Consider the following 24,151-nt stretch of genomic DNA (forward strand, 5'->3'; position numbering starts at 1 on the left):
CTCGGCTTCCCTGCTGTGATGGAGTGTACCCTCAGCCATGAGTCCGACAAACTCTTCCTCCGTAAGTTGTTTTGTAACCAGAGCAGGGGTGGCCACAGAGCCAAAGAGAGCAGGAGGGGCTGTGACACCTCGAGAGAAGGGACAGTGCCTGAGAGACATTCAGGCAACAGTGAAGCAGGGTATTGTGTTGTCCGCATAGACAGTTACCACGAAGTGGACGGAAAGCAGGGGTCAATGCGACAGTCTACCCTACAGTGATGTAGAAGACATGCAGACTGAGCAGAGGACGCGTACACAGCTTGTCCACAAGGCGCAAACAACCCAGGAGCCCAGACAAAGCTCTCGTTGGTTGCCCACTGCTTGGCAGGCTCTGTCTCCCTGTCCCCTTATCATTGCCATAATGGGCTGAACTCTCACTGTGCCAAATAAAATAGATCAAAAAAGCTGATGTGCATTTCCGGAATTATGCCAGAAACATCCATACATTCATGCATCTAACAAGCCCTTCACTGAGGACCCACTGGGGTCAGGTCCTGCAGCTAGCATGGTGACGAGGAGCAGAGGGAAAGGCACATAAATACAGTCACAGCCTGAGTTGGGAGTCCTCTGCCCCAGGCGAACAAAGCAGACAAGGCTCTAAGTTAGCATCTAATATGGTCAAGGCAACCTCACATCCAGGCAATCCCTCATTTGTAGTGAGCTGAATTGCAAGTGCTTTTCTAGTTAGTATCACAGAGCCACAGTACAGAGGTGTAATGGCACCAGAATTGGCAACCAAAAACATGCTCTCGTGTTTAATTCTTTCCTTACCTTTCTGTTGAGCGTACTGTGGTGTGAGAGAGGAGGAAGAGGAGGATAAGTGTGATAGTCCATCTTGCTCAGAAACATCATCTTCTCTCACCATATTCTGTGACAACAGTCCCTTTTGGTTAAGAGAGTGGAACAAGCACATGGTCCATGTTAGCTATATATCCTCCTAACAGTTTAACTGTCCTATGTTATGCCACCCTCACATCTACCACGTCAGGGCTGCCCACTGAAAAGGGCTGGACATGGCAGGGCAGGAAGAAACCAGACCCTTGTGAAAAGCCTGGCAAAAAGTTGACAGAAGATATGTGCTGGGGGATGTCTTTCTGTATGCTGTGAATATATGTTGTTCCCATTGGTTAATAAAGAAGCTGCTCTGGCCTATGGCAAGTCAGGTTATAGTCAGGCAGGAAATCCAAGAGAGAGACAGGAAGAAGAAAGGCAAAGGCAGAGTCTAGAGAGACGCCAGCATGGCCAGAAGCAAGATGTAAAAATACTGGTAAGCCACAGCCACCGGGCAACTTGTAGATAAACAGACATGGGTTAAGTTATAAGAGCTAGCTAGCAAGAAGCCTGCCATAGACCATACAGTTTGTAAATAATATAAGCCTCTGTGTGTTTACTTGGGGCCAAGGGGCTGCTAGATGTGGGTGGGAAAGATTTGTCCCCACCGCAAGGCCAGGCAGGACCAAAGAAACTTCCAGCTACATCTGGTGCAAAGACGTGGTGGCAAGAATTTCCACCAAAAACCTGAGAAAGCCTTAAAAAAGAAAAAAGAAAAAAAAAAATCTAAAACGGAGCTAAAAATAGCTTCCTAAATGTGTTTCTCAGGTAAGCCGTGAGCTACACTATGGCGGGTTCATGGAGCGCAGGCTTGAGCTACAGCGTGGCGGGTCCCCTCCGAGGTACACAGAGATTTCTCCAAGCCCTGCATCGCAGTGAGTGGTGGATTTAGCTTTTGCTAGTACAGAGAAAAAAAAAAAAAAAAGGTTTCTGGCCACACACCGCTTCTTGGAGGCATGGACCCACTGCTTCCCAGAGTTGGCAGTGAGGAGGGCTCCCAGAGCTGACTGTAAATGTACCACTGCCATGCTGGGAAGCTGAGGGGGACGGAGTTAGCAGCCAGGGCTGCGGCTTTGGCCCTAGTCACTCAGCTTATCAGTTTAAAATCTCTCATGGTCAGAGAAGGATTATAGGTTCACAATAAGACAGATTCTGATGGAATAAAACTCTAAACTGTTTACAGTGTGTGTAAAAATGTATGTAGGCTTAGAAGAGAGAGAAAAAGGAATATATGCAGTTATATAAAAAAATAGTTTTAAAAAATAAAGTCTTTAAAGAGACAGTAAAAGTAATATAAAAAATAAGCGACATAAGGATGGAAATTACACAGAGAGTCTGGATTATACTGTCTTTGGGATTTTTTTTTTAAAGATTTATTTATTTATTATGTATACAGCAAGTATGACTGCAGGTCAGAAGAGGGCACCAGATCTCATTACAGATGGTTGTGAGCCACCATGTGGTTGCTGGGAATTGAACTCAGGACCTCTGGAAGAGCAGTTAGTGCTCTTAATCTCTGAGCCATCTCTCCAGCCCTGTCTTTGGGATTTTTAACTGCAGAAAGACATTTGATTATAAAGGCTGCTGAGTTAAACCAATATGTATATTTTAAAGGTATCTTTACTTCAAAATTTGTGTCTAAGGATACGCTGCTTTGGAAAAGAGGTTCTGCTTTTGTTTCCACAGAAGATGAGAACTTATGGATTGCTTCCAGGCTAAGATGGTTTGACCACTGAAGACCCCTGAAAGATCTCCAATAACACCATGGCCCAGATGATCCGACATCCAGAACAGCTTCAAGGCAACTGACTCAGACAATGCAGCCTCACAAACTACTCCAGTCAGGACTTGACCATAATTCTTAATTTTCTCAGGATCCCCATAAGATTGCCAGCACCCCCAACCAGCAGGAAGTAGTATGAAAAGCTATGTCCAAATTTCCAAAATATTGTTTATAATTGTTTATTTTTATTTAAAGGGGAGGGACAATGGAAGACAAAGGGGCAGGACAATGGAAGACAAAGGGGCAGGACAATGGAAGACAAAGGGGCAGGACAATGGAAGACAAAGGGGCGGGACAATGGAAGACAAAGGGGCAGGACAATGGAAGAGATGGAAAACAGCACAGAGCATTCTCACGTGTCTTGGGCAGTTTAACATAGGTGACATGGGGGAAACAGTTTGGGAACACGGATGTCACCTGATTCCTGTGAGGCACAGCATAGGCAGCATCTCTGCCATCTCCCATATCCTTCCAGGTGCTGGACTCTGACTCCCTGTAGCTGGTTGACACCTGTGTTTCAGCATCCCCGTCCTCCCCACAGCCTAAAGTCTCGAAGGACGGTAAGGAAGTTCTTCCCGGCTCATTCTGCCAGCTTTGCCTGTGTTAGGCCATTAACAAGTAAGACAAGCAAACAAGAGGTTAGGTTTAGCACCTGACGCTGATACTAAACACATTTATTCTTATTTATTTTGAGACAAGATCTCACTACACAGACCAGGCTAGCCCAAACCCCTAACCTCCTGCCTCAGTCTCCCAAGTGTGAGATTACTGGCACACATCACCCCACCAAGCTGTTACACACATCTTAAATACACTGTCTCCAAGTCTGTACCAAAGAAGTATTTCAACTATAAAATACATGGAGGCTGAATGAGGACAGGTCTGTTCTCCCTGCTCTGTGCCTCTAAGTATTTCTTCCTTTTCTTTTTTTTCAAGAATGGTTTCTCTGTGTAATGGCCCTGGCTATCCTCGAACTCGCTTTGTAGACCAGGCTGGCTGTGAACTCGGAGATCCACCTGCCTCTGCCTCCTAAGCACTGGGATTAAAGGCGTGCACCACCACACCTGGCTATTAAGTATTTCTTTATACTTGTTTTCATACTCATACTCTATACATATACAACTCATCTTGCTATTAGTATTTTTAAAAAGATTTTATTTGTATGTGTGTGCCCACACACGCATGTATATCAAGGTGAGTGCAGGTGTCAGCAGAGGCCAGAAGAGGGTGCTGGATTCCCCTGGAGCTGTAGTTAAAGGAGGTTGTGAATAGCCTAACATGAGTGCTGGGAACTGAACCTGGGTCTGTTGGAATGTAACCAACTCTCCTAACCTCTGAGTCATCTCTCCACATCTGCTATTAGTAAAGCTTTATTTATTTATTTGTTTAAATATTTAATTTTACTATTTTTATTTTAGCTACATGTATATGTATGAGTGTCTGTGTGTAGGTGTATGCTTATGAGTGCAGGTGCCCATGGAGGCCAGAGTCATCAGATCCCCCTGGTTATGAAATGCCTAATGTGGGTGCTGGGAACCAAACTCAAGAGCACATGCTACATGCTGTATTCTTAACTGCTAAGCCATCTTCTCCTGCCCTTGCTTGCTTTTTGTTTGTTTGAAACAGAGTCTCGCAAGTAGCCTTAGCTGGCTTGGAAGGTGCTATGTAGAACAGTCTGGCTTGCCTCTGCCTCTTGTGTATTGGTATTAAAAGCATGTGCCATCATACCCAGCAACTAGTAAGATCTAATAGTCAACATTTTGAATGGTAAATTAGGCATAGCTTAGTGGTCATGTGCATGTTTGGCATGCATGAGTCACTGTATACACACACACACACACACACACACACACACACACACACAATAATGGAGGTATGTCAGTGTGCTGGGAATTCCTCTTCCTTAGGTGGTTTTATTTCCCTCTGATTTTCATTGTTATAAATAACCCTGTAATGCACCTTGTACACTTAACCTCTTCCGTACCAAGGATTAGTTCTAGAAAGCAAACCATGATATGGTACATTGCTGCACCTGATGTAAAAAAATAATGTAACAAATCACTTCCTGAACCCAAAACTATGTAAGTAGGAGTTTTCTTAACCACACAATTTAAATATCTCCGTGTGTGTGTGTGTGTGTGCATGCGTGCGTGCGTGTGTGTTTCTTACTGAAGCTGAATAATTTTCCATAATTTACCTCAGTCACCATTCTTCTGCTGTCAATTGTCTCTTCCTATTTTATTTGTTTCTAATGGTCCAATTTGAAACAAGCTTTATCTACTAAAATTAAAACCCTGTTTTCAGCCAGGAGGTGTAGCACATACCTTTAATCCCAGCACTTGGGAGGCAGAGGCAGGTGGATCTCTGTGAGTTCAAGGCCAGCATGGTCTACAGAGAGAGTTCCAAGACATTCAGGGCAACACAGAAAAACCCTGTCTCAAAAAACAAAACAAAACAAACCAGTTTTCATGTTTACTATAAATATTTACCCTGTTCTATTAATTTTGTTTTGATTATGTACATTTTTTTAACATATGGATGATTAAAAGAAAAACATTTTTGGCCGGGGGCATAGCTGAGTGTAGGCCTTTGCCTAGCATGGAGAAGGACCCAGGACTGATGCCCTAGAGCTGCAAAATAACAACTTCTGTTGTTTTGAAACAGGATATCACATAGCCCAAGCTAGCCTGAAATTTACTATATAGCCAAGAATGTCCTTGAACTCCTGATATTTCAACTTCCAACTTGAAAATGCTAAGATTACAGATGTGAACCACAGTTCCCAGTCCCTTCCCGCAACCCTGAGCATCCCACCCCACCCTAATTTTACCTTCTAAATTCCTAGCTTAGAAGCAGTCAACCAGGCATTCAAGTTCATGGTCTTACATATGTGAATACCTAGAACAATCCTTTCATCACATAGGGACTGACTGTGGTGTGTGACCTCGGCAGGACTCAAAGCTGATCTGCTTTCAAATACAGTTAGTAGGTGTACTGAAGTCCTTCCTTCCCCCTGATCCAGGTCAGGGCTGCCTCACATTCGCAAGCACCCCCACTACTGAACTGAGTCGCCACTCACTGCTCTCACTGCTTTAGCATCTGCTTTAGAATACAGCAGGGCTAAACCAGCCCTCACCTGGACTAGCATTTTTGCATTCTTCCTTTGCTAATATTATATCCTTTTTCTTTCCAGTGAACTTTATGATCATTTCCATATTTTTAGTTCAATTCAGCCAGAGTGTAATTGTAAGAAGAAAAACTAGCTATATTCAAAATGGAATCAAGATTTCCTTTTGATACTGGTCCAGCTATGTTGTCCAGGTCAGGCCTGAACTCCCGGGTTCAAGTGATCCTCCTGACCCAACTTCTACAGCAGTTGAGACGATAGCCACTGTGACTGAAGAGTCAAGATTGAGATGTAAAGTCCCATGGCACACTGCTGTAATTCTAGCTGCCTGGGAAGCTAAAGTATGAGAAATACAGTCTGAGGCCATCCTGGTCTAGACAGGAAGACCTTGTCTCAAAAAATTACAAGAACAATTAATGTCCTGTCAGTGCCTCCTGGACACAAGTGACGACAGCCTGGTGACTATGATTAACACGTGGCCCCATACAGAGTGGCCTTGCTGAACTGTCCTCTATTACCATGAGAGGATGCACAGCTGTTACCATGTCCCTACCGAGGCCTCAGCTCTGAGGTGGTGGCATAGGGCTCGATGAAGCTGTCCTTTTCAACGTAGGAGGCGTCACTCTCAGACCGGGATCTCTGGCGAGGCTGGGGAATGGCCACTGTCTGTCCAGTCAACGTGGTCGCCAGGATGACTGCAGCCAGAGCAGACCTAGGAACAGAAACATCCACAGAGGCACTGAGCAATGGACATTCAAGATGCAGGCTGAAGTGACCAGGTTAACCCAGTGCAGCTACTGATTAGCTGTGGACAGCTCAGTCACAGTCCACAATAGCCCACTGGAATCCCCATCTAATTTTTGCACTGACTGAATCAAATTTATGCAGTCCATTCTTAGAGCAATTAAATGATTTGTAAAGACTTTATCTAGTCAATAAGATGTGGCAACACCAGCTTGTCAATCCACATAGTCAGACATGCAAAGCCTACATTCAAATAGTTTTCTCATTAAAATGAAAGATCTAAATAAAATAAATGAAATAAAGGAGGACTTATGCCAGGTGTGGTGGCACACATCTTTGATCCCAGAATTTGGGAGGCAGAGGCATGTGGATCTTTGTGAGTTGGGGGCCAGTCTGGTCTATGCAGCAAATTCTAGATAAGCCTGGGCTATATAGTGAGACCCTGACTTTAAAAAAATATATATATAGGGCTGGGTGGTGGTGCACGCCTTTAATCCTAGCACTTGGGAGGCAGAGCCAGGTGGATCTCTGTGAGTTCGAGGCTAGCCTGGTCTACAGAGCAAGCTTCAGGACAAGCACCAAAACTACACAGAGAAACCTTGTGTCGAAAAACATACACACACACACACACACACACACACACACACACACACACACACACACACATATAAACACATACACACACGACTTGTAATGATGAAAAGACCCATCAATAAAAACACCCATCTGTATTTCCAGTGCTAGCTGGCCAGCCAGCCTAGCCAAAAAGGCAAGCTTCTAATTCCATGAGAGACCTGTCTCAGCTCAGTAAGATGGAGAACAAAGACCTTCTGTCCCACCCCTAACCTTGCAGTGGGAGGGGCAGGGCTGCTGGAGGTGATGAGCAATGTCAAGCATCAGCTGCGCCTACACAACGAAGCTTACACACACACAAGAGCAGTGTGTGAGGCACCGGCTTCCATCAGCAGCACTATTTCCCCGAAAATGAGTGGAATGTGTGGGAACTTGTGGAAGGTGAAAGGCACCTCTAAGTGCTGACCACACATACATCTCAACTCCACAGAGACAGAAACACCTCACCCTCTGGATCATTTCGGATGCCTAGTTGTGTCCTTTAAAAGTCTCCTTTAAGGCCGGGCGGTGGTGGCGCACGCCTTTAATCCCAGCACTCGGGAGGCAGAGACAGGCGGATCTCTGTGAGTTCGAGGCCAGCCTGGTCTACAAAGCAAGTTCCAGGAAAGTCACAAAGCTACACAGAGAAACCCTGTCTCGAAATACCAGTCTCCTTTATAAAGCGAGGCATGGTGACACACGCTTGTCATCTCAGCACTTGGGAGACTTGAAAGAGGAGGGTCACAAGTCTGGAGCTAGTCTGAGCTACCCTACCTCAAAGCAGATCAAAATAAAGAGTAAAACAGCCTCCAAAATAAACCAATAAACACACGCAAACTCAAGTCCTCCAAAGAAGCCGCATCAGTGTAAAGGCCCTGCAGGTTGACAGGCGACAGGAACTGTGTGACTTGAGAGGTGGATGGCTGCAAGATCAAAAGCTGAGGTGACCTCCCAGTCATTCACTACCAACCTCCCATCTGGCCTAATCTCCTTGTGAATTGGGTAAAACTCTTGGAACGTGTTGTCGAACTTAAGAGACCAGTTGATTCCAGGAACCCCAGGAAAGCTGTGATCCACCATCCCAAACCTACAGATAGTCCATGCTCTGCTGTATCCTGCCTCCCCGATATCACAACCACTGTATTTGGTAAATGCACTGATCTATGTATGACTTCCTTTTGCTCTCTGACTTACAGAAAAAAGTTAGTTAACCTCCTCCACACTGAAGCATGCCATTCAAGGTAACCAGAATACATATTTCAGCGCCACACTCACTCACAGTTAGCTCAGAACCTGGATCCTGTTCCCAGGCCAAGACCACTCATTTCTAGCGCAGGACAAACTACCTCTTATTCCAAGGGCTGTGTTTCGCATCTTTCCCTAGGATCTGTGAACCACTCTATCAAATCCAACATAAAGACAGGGTTGTGAGCACACTGGCTTACTTTCAGGTTAGAACCCAGGCAAAACCACCTGGGCCTGTGTCTGTTATCTGAAGTTGGGGGCTGAGCAATGGTTGGGGGAGGGGGGGTCTGACACAATCTTTAGGTGGATAGTCTTAGAACTTAATTGGGTTAGAGAAGACCCAGCCATTGCCCACTGAAGAATTAATTGTCTACTTCCAGGAAGGAAGAAATCCGGAGTGATGTGTTGATTACTGCTGGGTGAGAACACAGGAGGAGCTGAGTGACTTTTCCCTATAACCTCAGAACTACACCCATTAAATGTCCAGAAATTTAAAGACGAATAAGACAATCCCTTACACTCGGCCTTTCAACACAGACCTAGCAGAATGGCTGCCACGATGAAGAATGGCAAGGAGGGCCATTCTGCCACCCACAAAGGGGGGATAGCAGCAACCCCAACAAGCACATCCCCAAAACTGTCTCTTCAAAGAGACCAGAAACGCACAAGGCTAAATGAACAAGGGCTAGCCTGCTCCTGACTGTACAGAACCGCCAGGAAAGTGTGCTGGAGATGAGTCACCCAACAGGCTCTAGAGCTTAGCTACTTGTGGATGTTCACCACCTTCAAAAATCTGCAGAGTCAGTGTGGATGAAAACTACTCTAGTGCACCATCAAGATCCACACTCCCAAGCAGACCGGCCAAACCGGACGCCGCTGAGGACAGAGAGTGAGTGGCACTCAGCAGTGGGACACCAACAACTGTGGTGAGTCATTTGGCAATCTTGTCAAAATAAGAGCTTTTAAGGGGCTGAGAGATGACCTAGTGGTTAAGACCACACGTTGCCTTTCCAGGGGACCCAGGTTTGGTGGCTCACAACCATCTGTAACTCCAATTCCAGGGTACCTAACATCCTCTTCTGACCTCCGAGGGCACGAGCAGGCATGTGATACATAAACATACAAGTAAGCAAAAACATTCATACATATAAAACAAACCTTTAAGAGTTTCAAAAGTAGTAATAAAGATTTTTTAATCAAAGTCTTACTATGTAGCCTAGGCTAGCCTAGAACTAGCATCAATCCTCCTGCATCAGCCTCCTGAGTGCTGAAATTACAAGTATATTCAACCAGGCCCTTTTTTCTTTCTTTCTTTTTTTTTAAAAGACTTTTTTACTACCTTTAACTACGAGTATGTAGGTTCACCTGTGTGTGGGTATATGTAGTGAGTGCAGGTGCCCAAGAGGGCCAGAAATGTTGGAATTGGAGTTACAGGCAATTGTGAGCTGCTCCATGTAGTGAGAGGAAATGAACTCTGGTACTCTGCAAGAATAGTACATGCTCTTAATGGCTAAGCCATCTCTACAGGCCCACCAGGTCATTCTTGAAAAAGACTTTTGGGCTGGAGAGATGACTCAGTGGTTAAGAGCATGTACTACTCTTTCAGAGGACCTGGGTTCAATTCCCAGCCCCCACACAGCAGTTCCCAACTGTCTATAACTCCAGTTCCAGAGGATCCAACAACCTCACACAGATGTCAACACCCTCACACAGATGTACACACAGGCAAAACATCAATACATACAAAAAAAAAAAAAAAAATGGAAGAAAGAAAAAAAAAGGATTCTAGGGAGCCCACAACATGCTTCCCATGAAGCAACTTTCTCTTCGTTTTGCTGACATGGAATGGAAAGCTAACCCTCTAGCCACTGCCAGAGGCATGAACACTTAAGTCTCAATGATACAACACAAACACTGATGAGCTGGACAGACCACCTTCGTACCAGTGGGTGGGGCTACTGCCCTGACCTTCAAAGCCAGTGGTCGACAGCTGAACCTCACAGGCGACCCAAAATAGAGACGAGCACAGGGCCCTCCCACAGTGCTACGGAGAGAGTGAAGGAAGGAGACATTGCTCGTTCAGCGCTCACTAGACTACCTGGCACAGAGTGATCACTAACAGTGGCTATCCATGTTACACGCTGCAGGCAAAATCAAACACGAAAACACCAGAGGCTTTCCTGCTCCGGGATTAGGGACAGAACCCAGGGGCTAGCTCGTGAATGCTGGGCAAATGCTGATTAGCAAGCCGTATCTCCAGCCCTTCAGAGTTTATATACTGATCAAATGCATGGGATATATCAGTACCAAAGAAGACCAAATAGAAAGTGGTACCCTGGAGTAGAATTAGTTCTTACTAACAGGGAATAACCAAATCAATGTATCTTATGGATTGAAAACAGACTAGCTGTGCACTGCAAAGGTGGTTCAGTGGTTAAAGAGCACATACTGCTCTCTCAGAGGATCTGAATTTGGCTTCCAGCACCGATGTTGGGTGGTTCACAACTACCTGGAACACCAGTCCAGGGGACCCAGTGTCCTCTTCTGGATTCCAAGAGTACCCTCATCCAAGTACACATACATACACACACACATACACAGGCACAGGCTATACACAGAATTTAAAAATAATTTTTTTCTTTTGATTTTTTTTTCGAGACAGGGTTTCTTTGTGTGGCTTTGTCTGTTCTGGAACTCTGTAGACCCGGCTGGCCTCAAACTCACAGAGATCCGCCTGCTTCTGCCTCCATGAGTGCTGGGATTAAAGGTATATGCCACCACCACCTGGCTAAAAATAAAATTTTAAAAACAGCAACAATGAAAAAAAAATCAGACTAGCTAGGCATGGTGGCTTACACTTAAAAACTCACTCTTAGGAGGCTGAGGCAGGAGGACTGCTTTGAATGCAAGGCCAGCCTGAGCTACAAAGTAAGATACTATAAAAACAAACAAACAAACAAAACAAGTCTAAAGTTTTCTAGTGTCTAAAATCTTGGCAGGCGGTTGGGGATTTAGCTCAGTGGTAGAGCGCTTGCCTAGCAAGCGCAATGCCCTGGGTTCGGTCCTCAGCTCTGAAAAAAAAAAAAAAAAAGGTGTAGTAAAACCTTGGCAGATATCGGCAGTGGTCCCAGGAAGGGGAAGAGAGTCGGCTCCCTGGTACACAAAGCACTGGGGGGTGAGGAACACCAGTTCCTGGCAGGGAGTATGTTCCTTCCTTTTAACGCAAAGTAGTTCTTTTAAAAGGTAGAACTGTAGCCAGGCGATGGTGGCTCATGCCTTTAATCCCAGCTCTCGGGAGGCAGAGGCAGGTGGATCTCTGTGAGTTTGAGGCCAGCCTGGGCTACAAAGTGAGTTCCAGGACAGTCAAGGGTAAGCAGAAAAACCCTGTCTCGAAAATCAAAAGAAAAAAAAAAAGAGGCAGAACTGTATGTAGAAAGAACGTTCTCCTGGAAGCACTATTAACGTGGATGGACAAACGGCTGAGGTGTGGAGCACATGTTTACATGCACAAGGCCCTGGCCTCCATTCCCTTGGAGAAAGAGTGGAGAAGGAAGGACTAACTTAAACTCGGGGCTCTCAGTTTAATAAGCACCGACTGCATCCAATCAAGAAATCTGAGACCCTACATTGCAGGAGATAGACCCCAAGTAAGTCCATCATTCCTCAGAGAAGCTGGATTAAGTCTATCACGGGGCAGTGGTAAATATCACAAAGGATCTGATTCTAGCCCCTCTACTTGACGGTCAAGCATAACGGTGACCCTCGGTGCTGCTGAGCTTGAGACCTACCTGGGTCTCTCTGGAGACGGGTTGGGGCTCCGGGGAGGAGGTGTGCGCGGTACAGCGGGCTTCGGAGCAATACTGGCTGCTGGGAGGAAGCCATGGATGATGTGATTCTGCACAGTGAAACACAAGGCAGGTCACCGGAGGAGGAAATCGCCTGGTCCTGTCCCAGCATCACCTCCCAAGCTGAGGCCACACCAGGGATCCAGTCCTGTCAGGAGTCCCCTCCTCTCGTTGTTCCCATTTGTCAAGGAAAGTGCATGCACTCCAGGGCACGCCATCACGCCGCCCACGGAGGCAGTCCACTTTCTTCCTTATAGCAGCCTTCCTGACTGATTTCAGCTTTCCTGGCGGAGTTAATCAACTGCTGGTGCATTATGAGCACATCTTCAGGTGTCTCTGATTTCCAGAGAGGATTAACAGAGCTGGGACACCCTACCCTAAATATGAAGAGAACCAACTCATGGGACAGGGGGCTCAGGCCAGAGAAAGAGGAGAACATAAGCACGCACCTGCATCTTTCCCCCTTGCTTCCTGGTCTGCCGAGATAGGAGTGAGCACTCACTACACACTCCTGCCACCACGGAGCCACCCACGGCCACACCTTCCCCACTAGGATGGAGCACATCCCCTCAGAACCATGAACCAAAGTAAACTTCTGCTCCCACAAGTTACTTCCCGACAGGTCACAGCCACCAAGAGAAGTCATAACTACAATGACCATTACCTTCCAGGCTTCCAACACACAGCACTGTCCCCAGGGAAGTCACCCAGGCCTTCCCACCCTGAGCAGCAGGTGACTCTCTTGTCGTTCTCAGCTCTGGAACTGAGCATACTGACTCATTTCTGAGAGGAGCTTGACTCCAGGTGGCTTGTCTCCAAGATGCACAGTAGGAAAATGAGCCCCTACATACGACAAAAGTCAGAGGGAACCCCACTCCAACTGGGGGTGGGGGTGTCCTTCAAGTTTCTGAGCCCTGTCCAATCTTTGTTTTCTGAGCACCAGCCACTCACTGACACCTGCCAGAGGCAGGCTGCCATGACAACAAAGAAGATGCCCTGACTTCATCGTCTGGGGCATAGAGTGAAAAAACACCCACGCTGTTGTTATAGAACACAAAATTATGAGAACTGGCAACGGACAGGAAAATCAAAATGGCCCAGGAAGAAGGGTTCCTTGGGGTTTTTTGTTTTCCTTTCTTTTTGAGCTGTATTTATTTTAAGTGTATGAGTGTTTTGTCTGCATATATGTCTACACACCACATGCATGCCTGGGCCTGTGGAGGTCAGAAGAGGACATCAGATCCCCTAGAAATGGCATTTGGGATGGCTGTGAGCCACCGTGTGGGTGCTGGAAGTTGAGGCCAGGTCCTCTGCAAAAGCAACAAGTGCTGTTAACCACTGAGTCGTCTCTCCAGCCCTTCAGGGGTTTCCTGGGGGAAATGCCAGAGAGGCGTCACACAGTCTCCACTGCCTCTGCACTGGAGAGGGGACAAGACGAACAAGGGAAGTGACAAAGCAAAGCCGGACAGAAGGGCTGGGTGGGTCACTTAAAGTTATTTCTGGGGGCTGGGGAAATGGCCCAGAGGACCCGAGTGCAGTTCCCAGCAACTGCCTGTAACTGCAGCTCCAGGGCAGCCGATGCCTCTGGCCTCCACAGGCACTCACACTCCAGTGCACAAACTCACACTTAAGACACTTACACATAATTAAAAGTACATCTTTTTGGGCTGGAGAGATGGCTCAGAGGTTAAGAGCACCGACTGCTCTTCCAGAGGACCTGAGTTCAATTGCCAGCAACCACATGGTGGCTCACAACCATCTGTAATGAGATCTGGCACCTTTTCTGTATACATAATAAATAAATAAATAAATAAATCTTTAAAAAAATACATCTTTTTTTAAAGGTTATTGCAATGAGGTTGGAGCTAGTGACAGAATGTTTGCCTGGTGTCCAAAGGAGCCTGGGATAGTTGCCTTTTCCCCCTCCCTTGAGACAGGGTCTCACTGTGTAGCTTTGACTAGTCTAGAACTCACCACATAGACCAGGCTGGCCTTGGACTCAGAGGACTGCCTATCCCTGCCTCCAGAGTGCTGGGATTAAAGGTGTGTGCTATATTATTCCTGGTCTAAAAGGCCCTGAAATGGATTCCTAGCACCACAAAATCAAGTTGTCATGATTAACAAATAGTAGTGAAAGGAAAGGGGGTGTGTGTCCATGGATTGCTGGAGTCAAGATCCTAGAAAAATGAGTAAGAAGTCACGTGTGGTGGTGACTAATGCTGTAATCTCAGCATTCAGGGGGCAGAGGCAAGAGGACTGTGGCAAGTTTCCAGGGCTACATAGTTAAGACCCCATTTCAAAACCAAAACCAAACAGAACAAGAAATATAAAACAGCAAGGGATCAGAGAATGAGCCTAGGAAGACAATACATGGCACATGGTGACACAATGGCCTTAAGAAGATCTTAAGAAGGAACAGAAAATGCCAGTGTGTCTGGCGAGTGAGCGTGTGGTGGGGTCGGGGACAGTGGGATCTACTAATGGCACTGGCGTGATCGGATCTGCGGTTTTAAAAGTCCCCGTCATTGCTCTGTAGACAGCGAATCTCAGGAACCTCGGAGGTGAAAACAGGGAGCCTAGGAAACAGCTGAATACGAAGCAGTCCAGGTAGAGGCCGAGGACGGGGTGGGCATGGCCTAAGGGTAAGACTCGGTGGGCAGACGCGATGGACCGGCTCAGGCGAGTACGCGGTGCGGGGTGCAGGGGGGATATCCCGGCCAAGGGGAGAATCCTGACGGGAGACAGTACTTCCTGAACGTGGCCGACTCTGGAGAGGAAGCATTCTTTGGAACACGAAGTCAGGGCTTTTGGAACTGAATGCTCTCTGGCAGTGCCACCGCCTCGCTCCCACATCGGGCCTGGAAAACATGCCCCTGGCGTTACTCACGAACTGGCTCCGGCGGTTCCTGCGGAAGCTGAGGAGCATCCTGGCTGTGGGCAGTGAGCTTCGGCGCCCGGCGCTGGACTAGCAGGAGGACAGCCCCGCAGCCCCGGCAGCTCCTCACAGCCCAGCTCCCGCGGACCCTCAGACTTCACAACAAGCATGCCTCCCATTGGCTCTGCTTTGAGCTTCGACCAATCAGAGTCAATTTTACTGCCACCCGTTGCTCTTGACAACTTAACGAGGCGTCATTCAAATTCCAGCCAATGAGGAGGTAAACTGAGCCTTCCGTTCTATTACTGATTACACTAGAAGTCAGTCTTGTACCTATTAGCCAATCCGACGCTGAAGAGGGCGGGCAGACTTATAGAAGGTGGGCGGGCCGGGCTGTGGGAACACGGAAGTGGCATGGCCTCAGGTGATGTCCACGGAGGTTCCAGATCCCGGCACCGTGAGCTTCCCTGCTGCTTCAGCCCCTGACAGGGACTGGTAGAGGAACCACCCTGAGCGCCCTGTTAGGACACCAGAGCTCAGGAAGGTGTTTAAGAAGAGGGACAGAGTGACTAAGAGAGGACTCTCCTGGTGTTAGCCCTGCGGGGTGGCCCCGGCTGTCATCCCAGAACTTGGGAGGCTGAATTCGAGATCAGCCTGAGCTACTAGCCAACTGTCAGTACAGGGCCAAGCTTCATAATAAGACCCATTCTTATTTTTTTCAAAGAAGAAATTTCTGGAATTTTGGTTTCGGTTGATATAATTCAGTGCCTGAAAAGCCACTCCACAGATCCTGCCAAAGAGGTCTGGACTTCGTCTAGAACCGTGTGCAACAGCCTGCTCTAGTGAGGTCTTGTATCTTTCTCATTAGACCAAAACCACGGATGGACAGGAACAACCCCGGTGGTACAGGTCCGGTGCACGTGCCACTGGGGCATATTGTGGCTAATGAGAAATGGCGCGGGTCCCAGCTGGCTCAGGGGATGCAAGGTTAGTGAGCTGGCTGCCTTCCAGCATACTCTTTCTTCCCATCACATTCAAGGGGAAGGGGGAGTACCGGGTATGGGATGTCCTTCCTCCAGAGATTGAGGCAGGAGAATTGTTGAGTTGGAGACCAACCTGGGCTACATAGCAAGTTCAAGGCCAGCTAGGGCTATGAGAACCTGTCTCTAGATTAAAATAATAAAATAAAATAGAGACTGGAGAGATAGTTCGGCGGTTAAGAGGACTGGCTGCTCTTGCAGAGGACTCAGGTTTGATTCCCAGCATCCATGTGGTGGCTTAGGGAATCAGACTCCTCCCTCTTCTGAGCTTTGGGGCACTAGACATGCACATGTACACAGACATATATTCAAGTAAAACATACACATAAATCTTTTTTTAATTAAATAGGGGGCCTAGATTTAATTAAATCAGCACCCCCATTGGACTGCTCATTACTGCCTTTAATTCCACTCCAGAGGATTTGATGCCCTCTTCTGGCCTCTCAGGGTACTTGCACACATGTGCCCAGACAGACAGACAGACAGACACACACACACACACACACACACACACACACACACATTTTAAAAATGAGTCTTCATACAAACAACAACAACAACAAAACCCCATACATTCTAACTGTTGCTGCCTTATTTGGAATTTCTAAAACCTCATTTTTTTGTCTGTATTTCAAGGAAAAGTTAAACTCATATTTGAAGAGGATCTGGCATCGGCAGATTTTTACCTGTCCAGCAGATCTTGCATTCTCTATATCACTGAGGCAGATTTGGTGGTTGGACATGGCTACAGAAAGAGACTTGTTCGTGTTAGAAATGTAAGTCCTGACTTAGAGGTGCTAAAATCTTTGTACCTCCATCACCCATCTCAAGCATCCCAAGTACTAAGTGATAAGTTTCTGAACTTTAAAAGGAATTGTTACCAACTCGTTTACTGTCTTTTCTTTTGAAGTCTGGACATCTTCAAGGGATTATAATAGTTGAAAAAACGCAGACAAGTGAACAGTACTTCCCGGCAGTCCAGAAGTTTACTGTGCTCGACCTTGGGATGGTGATGTTCCCAGTGGCCAACCAGTTGGAAGCATCCTGCCTCATTATCCAGTTGGTGAGTACCGGATACCTCCTTTACAATATTTTTTTAAGATTTACTTCTTTTATTTATTGGTTTTTCAAGACAAGGTTTCTCTGTGTAACAGTTCTGACTCTATCTTGGAACTCACGATTTACTTATTTTTATTTTATGCACATCAGTGGTTTTGCCTGCATGTATATCTCTGTGAGGATGCCAGATCTCCTGGAACTGAGTTAGAGACAGTTGTGAGCTGCCATGTGGGTTCTGGGAATTGAACCCGGGTCCTCTGAAAGAACACCCAGTGCTCTTAACCACTGAGCCATCTCTCCAGCCCTAAACATTTTTTGTTTTGTTTTGTTTGTTTGTTTTTGAGACAGGCTTTCTCTGTATAGCCCTGGCTGTCCTGGAACTCACTCTCTAGATCAGGCTGGCCTTGAACTCAGAGAGATCCACCTGCCTCTGCCTCCCAAGTGTTGAGATCAAAAGCGTAATCTTGCAGGAGTGTATCACCACACCAGATTTTAAGGCAGTGCTGGAGATTGAACCCAGGACTTACCGCACTCGGGGCAAACACTCCACCAGCCAAATGACACCTCTGTCTGATTTCTTGAAACCCTTTGGACTGTTGCAAGCCCGTAACAAAGGCAACATGTTGCAGCTCTGATTTTGGATTCCGGGCTACTCTCACGCCGTCATCATTATCCTGCATTTGTACTGTATTGGTAAAAGTGGCACCTGGCAACCCCTTTGCCTCATTCTCACATGCCATTGTTTATGTTTCAGCATTTCTTGGTTTGTGTTTTGTTTGTTTGTGGGTACCCCCTGCATAGGGCCTTGAACTCCTAGTCCTCTTGATTCTTCTTCCCTAGTTCTTGGGATCACAAGCATTTACCACCATGCTAGGCTAAGCCTCAGTACTTTTGTGTATAGCCTCATTGTGTTTATTTCCTTAAAAAGATAAATAAATAAAAATTCTGAGGCTGGGGGATGGCTCAGTGGTTAAAACACTTAAGCATGCAGACCTAAGTTTGACCGCTTCCAAACCCATGTGAAGATGCTAGGCATGATGACACACTGGTAATCCTGGCCCTGGGTAGGGAGACAGGCAGATGCCTGGACCTTGCTGGCCAGCCAGCCAGCCTAGCCTAGTCAGGCAGCTACAGGCTAAGGAGAGACCCTGCTTCAAACCACAGGCAGATAGAGCCTGAAGAACATCACGCAAGGCTTCGCATGCATGCAAACGTATATTCCTACTTGAATACACACACACACACACACACACACACACACACACACACACACACACACGCACCGGAAATAAATGTCACTGGTTTCTTGTCTTTGCCTGTTCCTGGGTGTTCTATTTGTTTGCTCATTATACTTTCCGATTCCAGGTCTCACTATGTAGCCCAGGTTGGCTTGCAGCTTACCATGTAGCCCAGGCTGACTCCACACTTGCCATCCTCTCACCTGAGCTTCCTGAGTGCTGGGATTACAGGCACTATGCCATGTCTGGTTCTCCTGGGGAACCTTCGCAAAATGTCACAGGCTGGCAAGTGTCCGTGGACTTCACTTGCCACCTAAAGCGCCGAGCTCCACCCCTGCAGAACATGTGGTGCAAGAGATTCTACTCCCACAAATTGTCTCTTGACCTCTACATGCACGTGATGGTACATGCACGCCTCCCCCAAATAATGTAAGATAGCATTTCCCACCCACAACGAGCCTCAGTAACAATTCACAAAAGTCAAATAAATAAATAAATACATTAACTAATTAAAATAGTGTCAGGAGGCAGGTTCATGGACTTGTCACAATCCCAGCTTTTAAGGCTAACCTGGGCTGCATAGTAAGGCTCTGTCTCAAAAGAAAATTAAAGCGACAGGATTAGAATATATATAACTCTGAGGTAGACCACTTGAGGCTGAGTTCAGTTCTTAGCACTGGGGGAAAAAAGAGTAATATATGAGGCTTTCCTCTGACCAGGATAGGTCCTGAGTAGTTTTTTGGTGAGTTATTGTGTTATTAGAGTTATTTTTAAAAATTATAGCCGGGCGGTGGTGGCGCACGCCTTTAATCCCAGCACTCGGGAGGCAGAGCCAGGCGGATCTCTGTGAGTTTGAGGCCAGCCTGGGCTACCAAGTGAGTTCCAGGAAAAGGCGCAAAGCTACACAGAGAAACCCTGTCTCGAAAAACCAAAAAAAAAAAAAATTATTGTGTTGCATTATATGTATATAGACACACATGGCATGGCGTGCTTGTAGAGGTCAAAGGACAACTTTGTGGGGTCCACTCTCTCCTTCCGCCTTTGCCTGGATTCCAGGGATCAAACTCAGGTCGGCAGACTTGTGCAGCAAGTGCCTTTACCTGCTGAGCTTGCTCACAGGCTCCCGGGTTACTGTGGTTAAGTGGATGAGCATCTAGGTTGAAAAGCAAATTGGAACTGCACGCAGGCCCTTGGCTTACCGACTCCTCCATACCAGCATTCTGCCTGCAGGAGAATGCTCTTGTCTGCCTGGGGGTAAGGGTGTAACTGTCACTAGCTGAAGAGTCCATTTCTCCTGTGAGAGCTTGGAGGGGTCGTAGCAGGGACACACAGCTGCTCTCACTCTTGACTGAAGAATGATCCTGTGTTGGAGACCTTTGTCCTCTTCAATCAAATGTGCTTTGTCAGTGGAGTGGCAGGTGTCATGGTCAGATTGCCTTCACACCCCTGGTATCTCCTACTTTGTCCTTTGAGACAGGCTCTCACTGTGTAGACCAGGCTGGCCCCAGATTCACAGAGCTGTACCTGCCTTCGCCTGCCTAGGGCCGAGATTGCAGACACACACTCCCTCATGTGACGGGGCTTCTCTTACAGGTCCTGTTTGAAACAGGTCTCTGAAATGTTTACTTCTGTTTCCAGTCTCCTGTCTGGGTGTGTGTGAGGATGTGTGCATGTGCGGGTGTGCAAGTCAGAGGACAACTTTGGGGGTCAGTTCTCTACTTCCTCCTTTATGTGGGAACTGAACTTAGGTTACCAGACTGGCACACCAAGCACCGTCATCCACTGAGTTATCCCACCAGCCCAAGAGTTTTCATTATTTGTTTATTTATTAACTTGCAGAGCTGGGAATTGAACATAATAAGGCCTCGTGCATGCTAGGCAAGTATTCTACCACTAAGCTGTAGTCCCAGTCCTTTGAAATAGTTTTTTGTTTGGTTGAGTTTTATTTTTGTTTTTTGAGACAGGGTCTCTACCCTTGGCTGTTCTGAAACTTGCTCTGTAGACCAGGCTGGCTTTGAACTCACAGAGATCCGCCTGCTTCTGCCTCTCCAGTGCCCTGATGTGTGCCACCGCACCTGCCCTGAACTAATTCTGAAGAAATATGTAAATTCTTTATGTTTTTGACCAGTTTTACCCATAATATTCTGAAAACTCAGTTTTTATAACTGTCTTTTTCCTTTGCATGGTCATATGGTCTATATTTAAACATCTTCACCAATATCAAAGAGTTTATATTTTTGGTATATGAAAACCCATAAGCTGAAGTAAACGGGAAAGCTGTTTTAAGGGGCATGGAAAATGGCACAGAGGGTAAGGTACCTGCCGGACAGGTATGAGGCCCCAAGTCCCTGAGAGTCCAGAACTCGTGAAGAGCCAGCTGTGGTGATCACGTTATAACCCTGGTGCTGGGGAGGTGAAGACAGGAAGGTCCCTGGAACTCGCCGGCCATTCTGATCAAGTTAGTGAGCACTGGGGTTACTAGGAGACCCTGCCTCAGAAACTAAGGTGGAGAGCAGTAGAGGAAGGTGGCCAATGTCAACTTCTGGCCTCTACCTGTGTGCAGTGCGTATGTGTACATACAAAAACCACACTCTGTCCACTAGAGGGCGCCCATGTGCTTTACCTTTAATTTTCCCATTCAGGTTCAAGAGCAGACCAGGGAGCCCAGCAGGAACCCTTTCCTCAGGAAGAAGCGGTGTGTGCTCTCAGAGCTGTCCCTTGTCCAGACTGTGCAGCAGATCCCAGGGGTTGGAAAAGTTAAGGCTCCTCTTCTGCTCCAGAAGTTTCCAACCATCCAGCAACTGAGTAATGCTTCCGTCCAAGAACTCGAGGAGGTCGTGGGACACTCAGTGGCGCAGCAAATCCACACCTTCTTCACCCAGTCTAGGTGACAGCAGCCCCGCAGCTAACTTGTTCCTCTTTCAGACTACAAACTACAGAGTCTGGTTTTTGTATGTAAAAAGGAAGAAAAGTGTTCTTTTCTCAGTGGCAAAGAGCGAAAGACAAAGCAAGGACCGATGGAACTCACCAGTCACCTTGCTGTCCGGCCGGGCAGTGACGTTATGGGCCTCAGGCTGTGGGTGGCACTGCCCACTTTCTGCTAAGATGAAAAGGATCCCACGGGGATCATCCAAAGAGCGCCAGAGACTCATTCTCAGCAGACTTGTATGGGCACCTTCCCTTGCGTCTGCCACTGAGAGGTCCTGGGAGGTTCCAGGCACTGGATGTGAGGGCCTGGCTCTGCGGAGGGAGTGCCCCTGTGCGCAGGGTCAGGGCCAGAGCTCAGGTCTCTCTGCACAGTGGGTACCTGTGTCCCGGAGCTGCTGCCTCTGCCTCCCCTTCCTCCCCCTTCCTCCCTCTCCACACAATAAACATTTTGTGCCTGAGATGAATAACACTTCAGAAGAAGTAATTAAAATGAAATAAAAGCAAAGAAAAATATTAGACAATGAACATGACTATTTATTTAAATATTTATACAAACAGCCCTGGGATAGTGGGCATACTTTCCTAAAGGCGTTTGCTTTCTTAAGATATTGCACAGTAGAAAAATATTTAAATCCTTGTTACTTCTCAAATTAAGATCCATAGGCTACATCGTTAAGCATATCACTTAAACTATGTCAACCATGACTCTGGAAAAGTCACAGTGTCATCCAACAATAGCCCAAAGTCAAGTTGGTAGGTAGATACATCCTAAAAAGTCAAGTAGAGGTTTCAACTTGAAGAAGTTTACGTCTTTACCTTGTAAACTGCAAAACTACTTCTTAAACCAAGACTCTTAAGATATACAGTTACATACCTACTTTACACAAAAAGAGCAACGTTTTGAGTATCAAACAGCATCTTATCTACCCTGGAGACAGTATCTCCTAACATGCCGCCACCACAGCGGTGTTAGCGACTGCTCAGCGGGGTCCAACTGGGGGGCAGCTGATCCTGGAAAAACTCAAGGCAAAGTTGGCACTAGACTGTATCTGGGAAATAACATTCACATTGCGGAGGAATGACATAAAATGTTACCATTTTCAGCTCATGAATTCCCAAGGAGATGAAGCAGCCTGTTCTGTTGTTGTTTGTTTTTCAAGACAGGGTCTCTATGTAGCCCTGGCTGTCCTGGAACTCACTCTATAGACCAGACTGGCCTTGAACTCACAGAGATCTGCCAAGCAGCCTGGCTTCAATAACCACCTCTAACCTGCCTCCATTCAAGGGTCATTTGAACTTGAGGTTAAGAAATCACTATTACCCAAATCTAGACACTCAAAAATATACCAACGTAGGTGGCCCCAATTCATTACTCACAGTGCCTGAACGTCATAACCACAGCCATTCAACACAGCCATATCATTCAGGCTCTTCCATGGCCTACTTTATACAATAAATAACTGCAGCAGCAGGGTGAAAATCCCCGTGCAGCTGGGGTTTCCACCAATGTCTAGGTTTCCTCTCACTTTCATAAGCCCATCAAACACAAGTGTACATCTGAGAAGACGGGCTTGGAGAACGTTTCCATCATGGCACAGGTGTTTAACAGCCCTGTCGGCCTCGGAGTGACCGTTCCGTCCCCTCCTCAGTACAGAGAGCTGTCGGAGTTGAGCAGGCTGAAGGGTGTGGGCAGTTTCTTCTTGGTGTGAGGCCTTGCCAGGCCAACGTCGGGGAGGTAGAGTGTGCTGGCCGACTTCTGTCTGTTCTTACTGGTGCCCCAACTCAAAAAGGAGAGCTTCTTCGAGATCTTCTTGGCTTTGTCGGTTTTGTCGTCGTCGTCCATGGACAGGCAGATCATGGAGTAAGTCTTCTGCATTCCCACAGAGTAAGTGGCGCACTTACTGTGCTGCTTGTGGGGAAAGGAAGAAGAAGAAGAAAAGTGTTAGGAATGACTGACAGGTCTGAGACTCAAGCCAGGTGAGTGTGCATACCTGCAGTCCCGGCACTTGGGAGCTAGAAGCAAGGGGATTAGAGATTCAAAGCGAGGCTTGGCTACACAGTGAGCTGGCGGCTGGCCTGAGTCACAGCAGACATACTAAGAACCCACAAGTCTGAGGCTCACATTGTCCACGGACAGTGTCCTCTCTGAAGTTAAGGTGATGGAAGGTCCGAGAGATGGCTCAGCAGGTAAAGGCACCCATGTGTGGGGGGAGAGAACTGACTGATGTCTGCAAGTTGTCCCCTGACCTCCACATGTGCTCCACGGAACACACACACATACACACACACACACACACACACACACACACACACACACACACACACACACACAATCACACACAAAATAAATAAATAAATAAATAAAGCTTAATATGTAAAGCAAGGACAGAGGCAGTGTGGCAGGACACAATGTAATCTTGGCACTCAGGAAGCTGAGGGAGGGGGTCTTGAGTTTGCTGTTTGATTTTTAATACAGGAGACAACATGGGAAGGATGTTTATGGTGACTGCCCTTGTGTGCTGGCTAGTTTTATGTCAACTTGACCCAGGATAGAGTCATTGGAGAAGAGGGAACCTGAAATGAGAAAATGCCTTCATAAGATCTGGCTGGAGGGCATTTTCTTAATTAGTGATTGATGGGGAGGGCCCATCCCATTGTGGGTGGAGCCATCCCTGGGCTGGTGGTCCTGGGTGCTGTAAGAAAGCAGGCTTCTAGGGAACAAGCCAGTAAGCAGCACCCCGCCATGGCCTCTGCATCAGCTCCTGTCTCCAGGCTCCGGTCCTGC

The 24,151-nt window shown here is 47.0% G+C and overlaps 3 protein-coding genes and 1 long non-coding RNA gene across 8 annotated transcripts in view; 2 read left to right on the forward strand and 2 right to left on the reverse strand.

The window, feature by feature from the left end:
- The window catches only part of Cep89 (centrosomal protein 89), a 60,069-nt gene extending 44,783 nt beyond the window's left edge, over window positions 1-15,286 (reverse strand). The window contains exons 1-5 of one of the 2 annotated variants that reach the window (XM_052761037.1): window positions 15,114-15,247; window positions 12,170-12,276; window positions 6,334-6,492; window positions 3,071-3,251; window positions 811-922 (exon numbers count right to left, since the gene is read on the reverse strand). In XM_052761037.1, the coding sequence (XP_052616997.1) occupies window positions 811-922; window positions 3,071-3,251; window positions 6,334-6,492; window positions 12,170-12,276; window positions 15,114-15,152 (598 nt within the window). In that variant the 5' untranslated portion in view covers window positions 15,153-15,247. Of the gene's footprint in view, window positions 1-810; window positions 923-3,070; window positions 3,252-6,333; window positions 6,493-12,169; window positions 12,277-15,113 lie in introns of both variants that reach the window. The other variant, XM_052761036.1, reaches the window with a different exon arrangement.
- LOC128124591 (uncharacterized) lies at window positions 953-3,064 on the forward strand. Its single transcript, XR_008222905.1, has 3 exons — window positions 953-1,306; window positions 1,639-1,745; window positions 2,557-3,064. It is a non-coding gene; the product is annotated as an uncharacterized LOC128124591 (long non-coding RNA).
- Window positions 15,287-15,495: 209 nt separating the features above from the next.
- Window positions 15,496-21,879, forward strand: Faap24 (FA core complex associated protein 24). Its single transcript, XM_052712241.1, has 4 exons — window positions 15,496-16,088; window positions 16,778-16,917; window positions 17,052-17,204; window positions 21,081-21,879. The coding sequence occupies exons 1-4, from the start codon at window positions 15,983-15,985 to the stop codon at window positions 21,327-21,329; spliced, it is 648 nt and encodes a 215-aa protein (XP_052568201.1). The 5' UTR covers window positions 15,496-15,982; the 3' UTR covers window positions 21,330-21,879.
- The window catches only part of Rhpn2 (rhophilin Rho GTPase binding protein 2), a 59,615-nt gene continuing 57,341 nt past the window's right edge, over window positions 21,878-24,151 (reverse strand). For 3 of the 4 annotated variants that reach the window (XM_052712240.1, XM_052712237.1, XM_052712239.1), the window contains exon 15: window positions 21,878-23,275. In XM_052712240.1, coding sequence (XP_052568200.1) covers window positions 23,012-23,275 — 264 coding nt within the window. In that variant the 3' untranslated portion in view covers window positions 21,878-23,011. The remainder of the gene's footprint in view (window positions 23,276-24,151) is intronic. The other variant, XM_052712238.1, reaches the window with a different exon arrangement.

The sequence above is a fragment of the Peromyscus californicus genome, unplaced genomic scaffold (genome assembly GCF_007827085.1).
Source record: "Peromyscus californicus insignis strain IS unplaced genomic scaffold, ASM782708v3 Scaffold_4__1_contigs__length_199733344, whole genome shotgun sequence".
NCBI classification, from domain to species: domain Eukaryota; kingdom Metazoa; phylum Chordata; class Mammalia; order Rodentia; family Cricetidae; genus Peromyscus; species Peromyscus californicus.

Bases quoted from the DNA above. Each gene is read 5' to 3' on its own strand.
- Faap24 (XM_052712241.1), top strand. From the start codon at position 15,983: ATGGACAGGAACAACCCCGGTGGTACAGGTCCGGTGCACGTGCCACTG. The intron at 16,918-17,051 runs GTAAGTCCTGAC...TTTCTTTTGAAG, and splicing joins GACTTGTTCGTGTTAGAAAT to TCTGGACATCTTCAAGGGAT. The intron at 17,205-21,080 runs GTGAGTACCGGA...TTTCCCATTCAG, and splicing joins CCTGCCTCATTATCCAGTTG to GTTCAAGAGCAGACCAGGGA.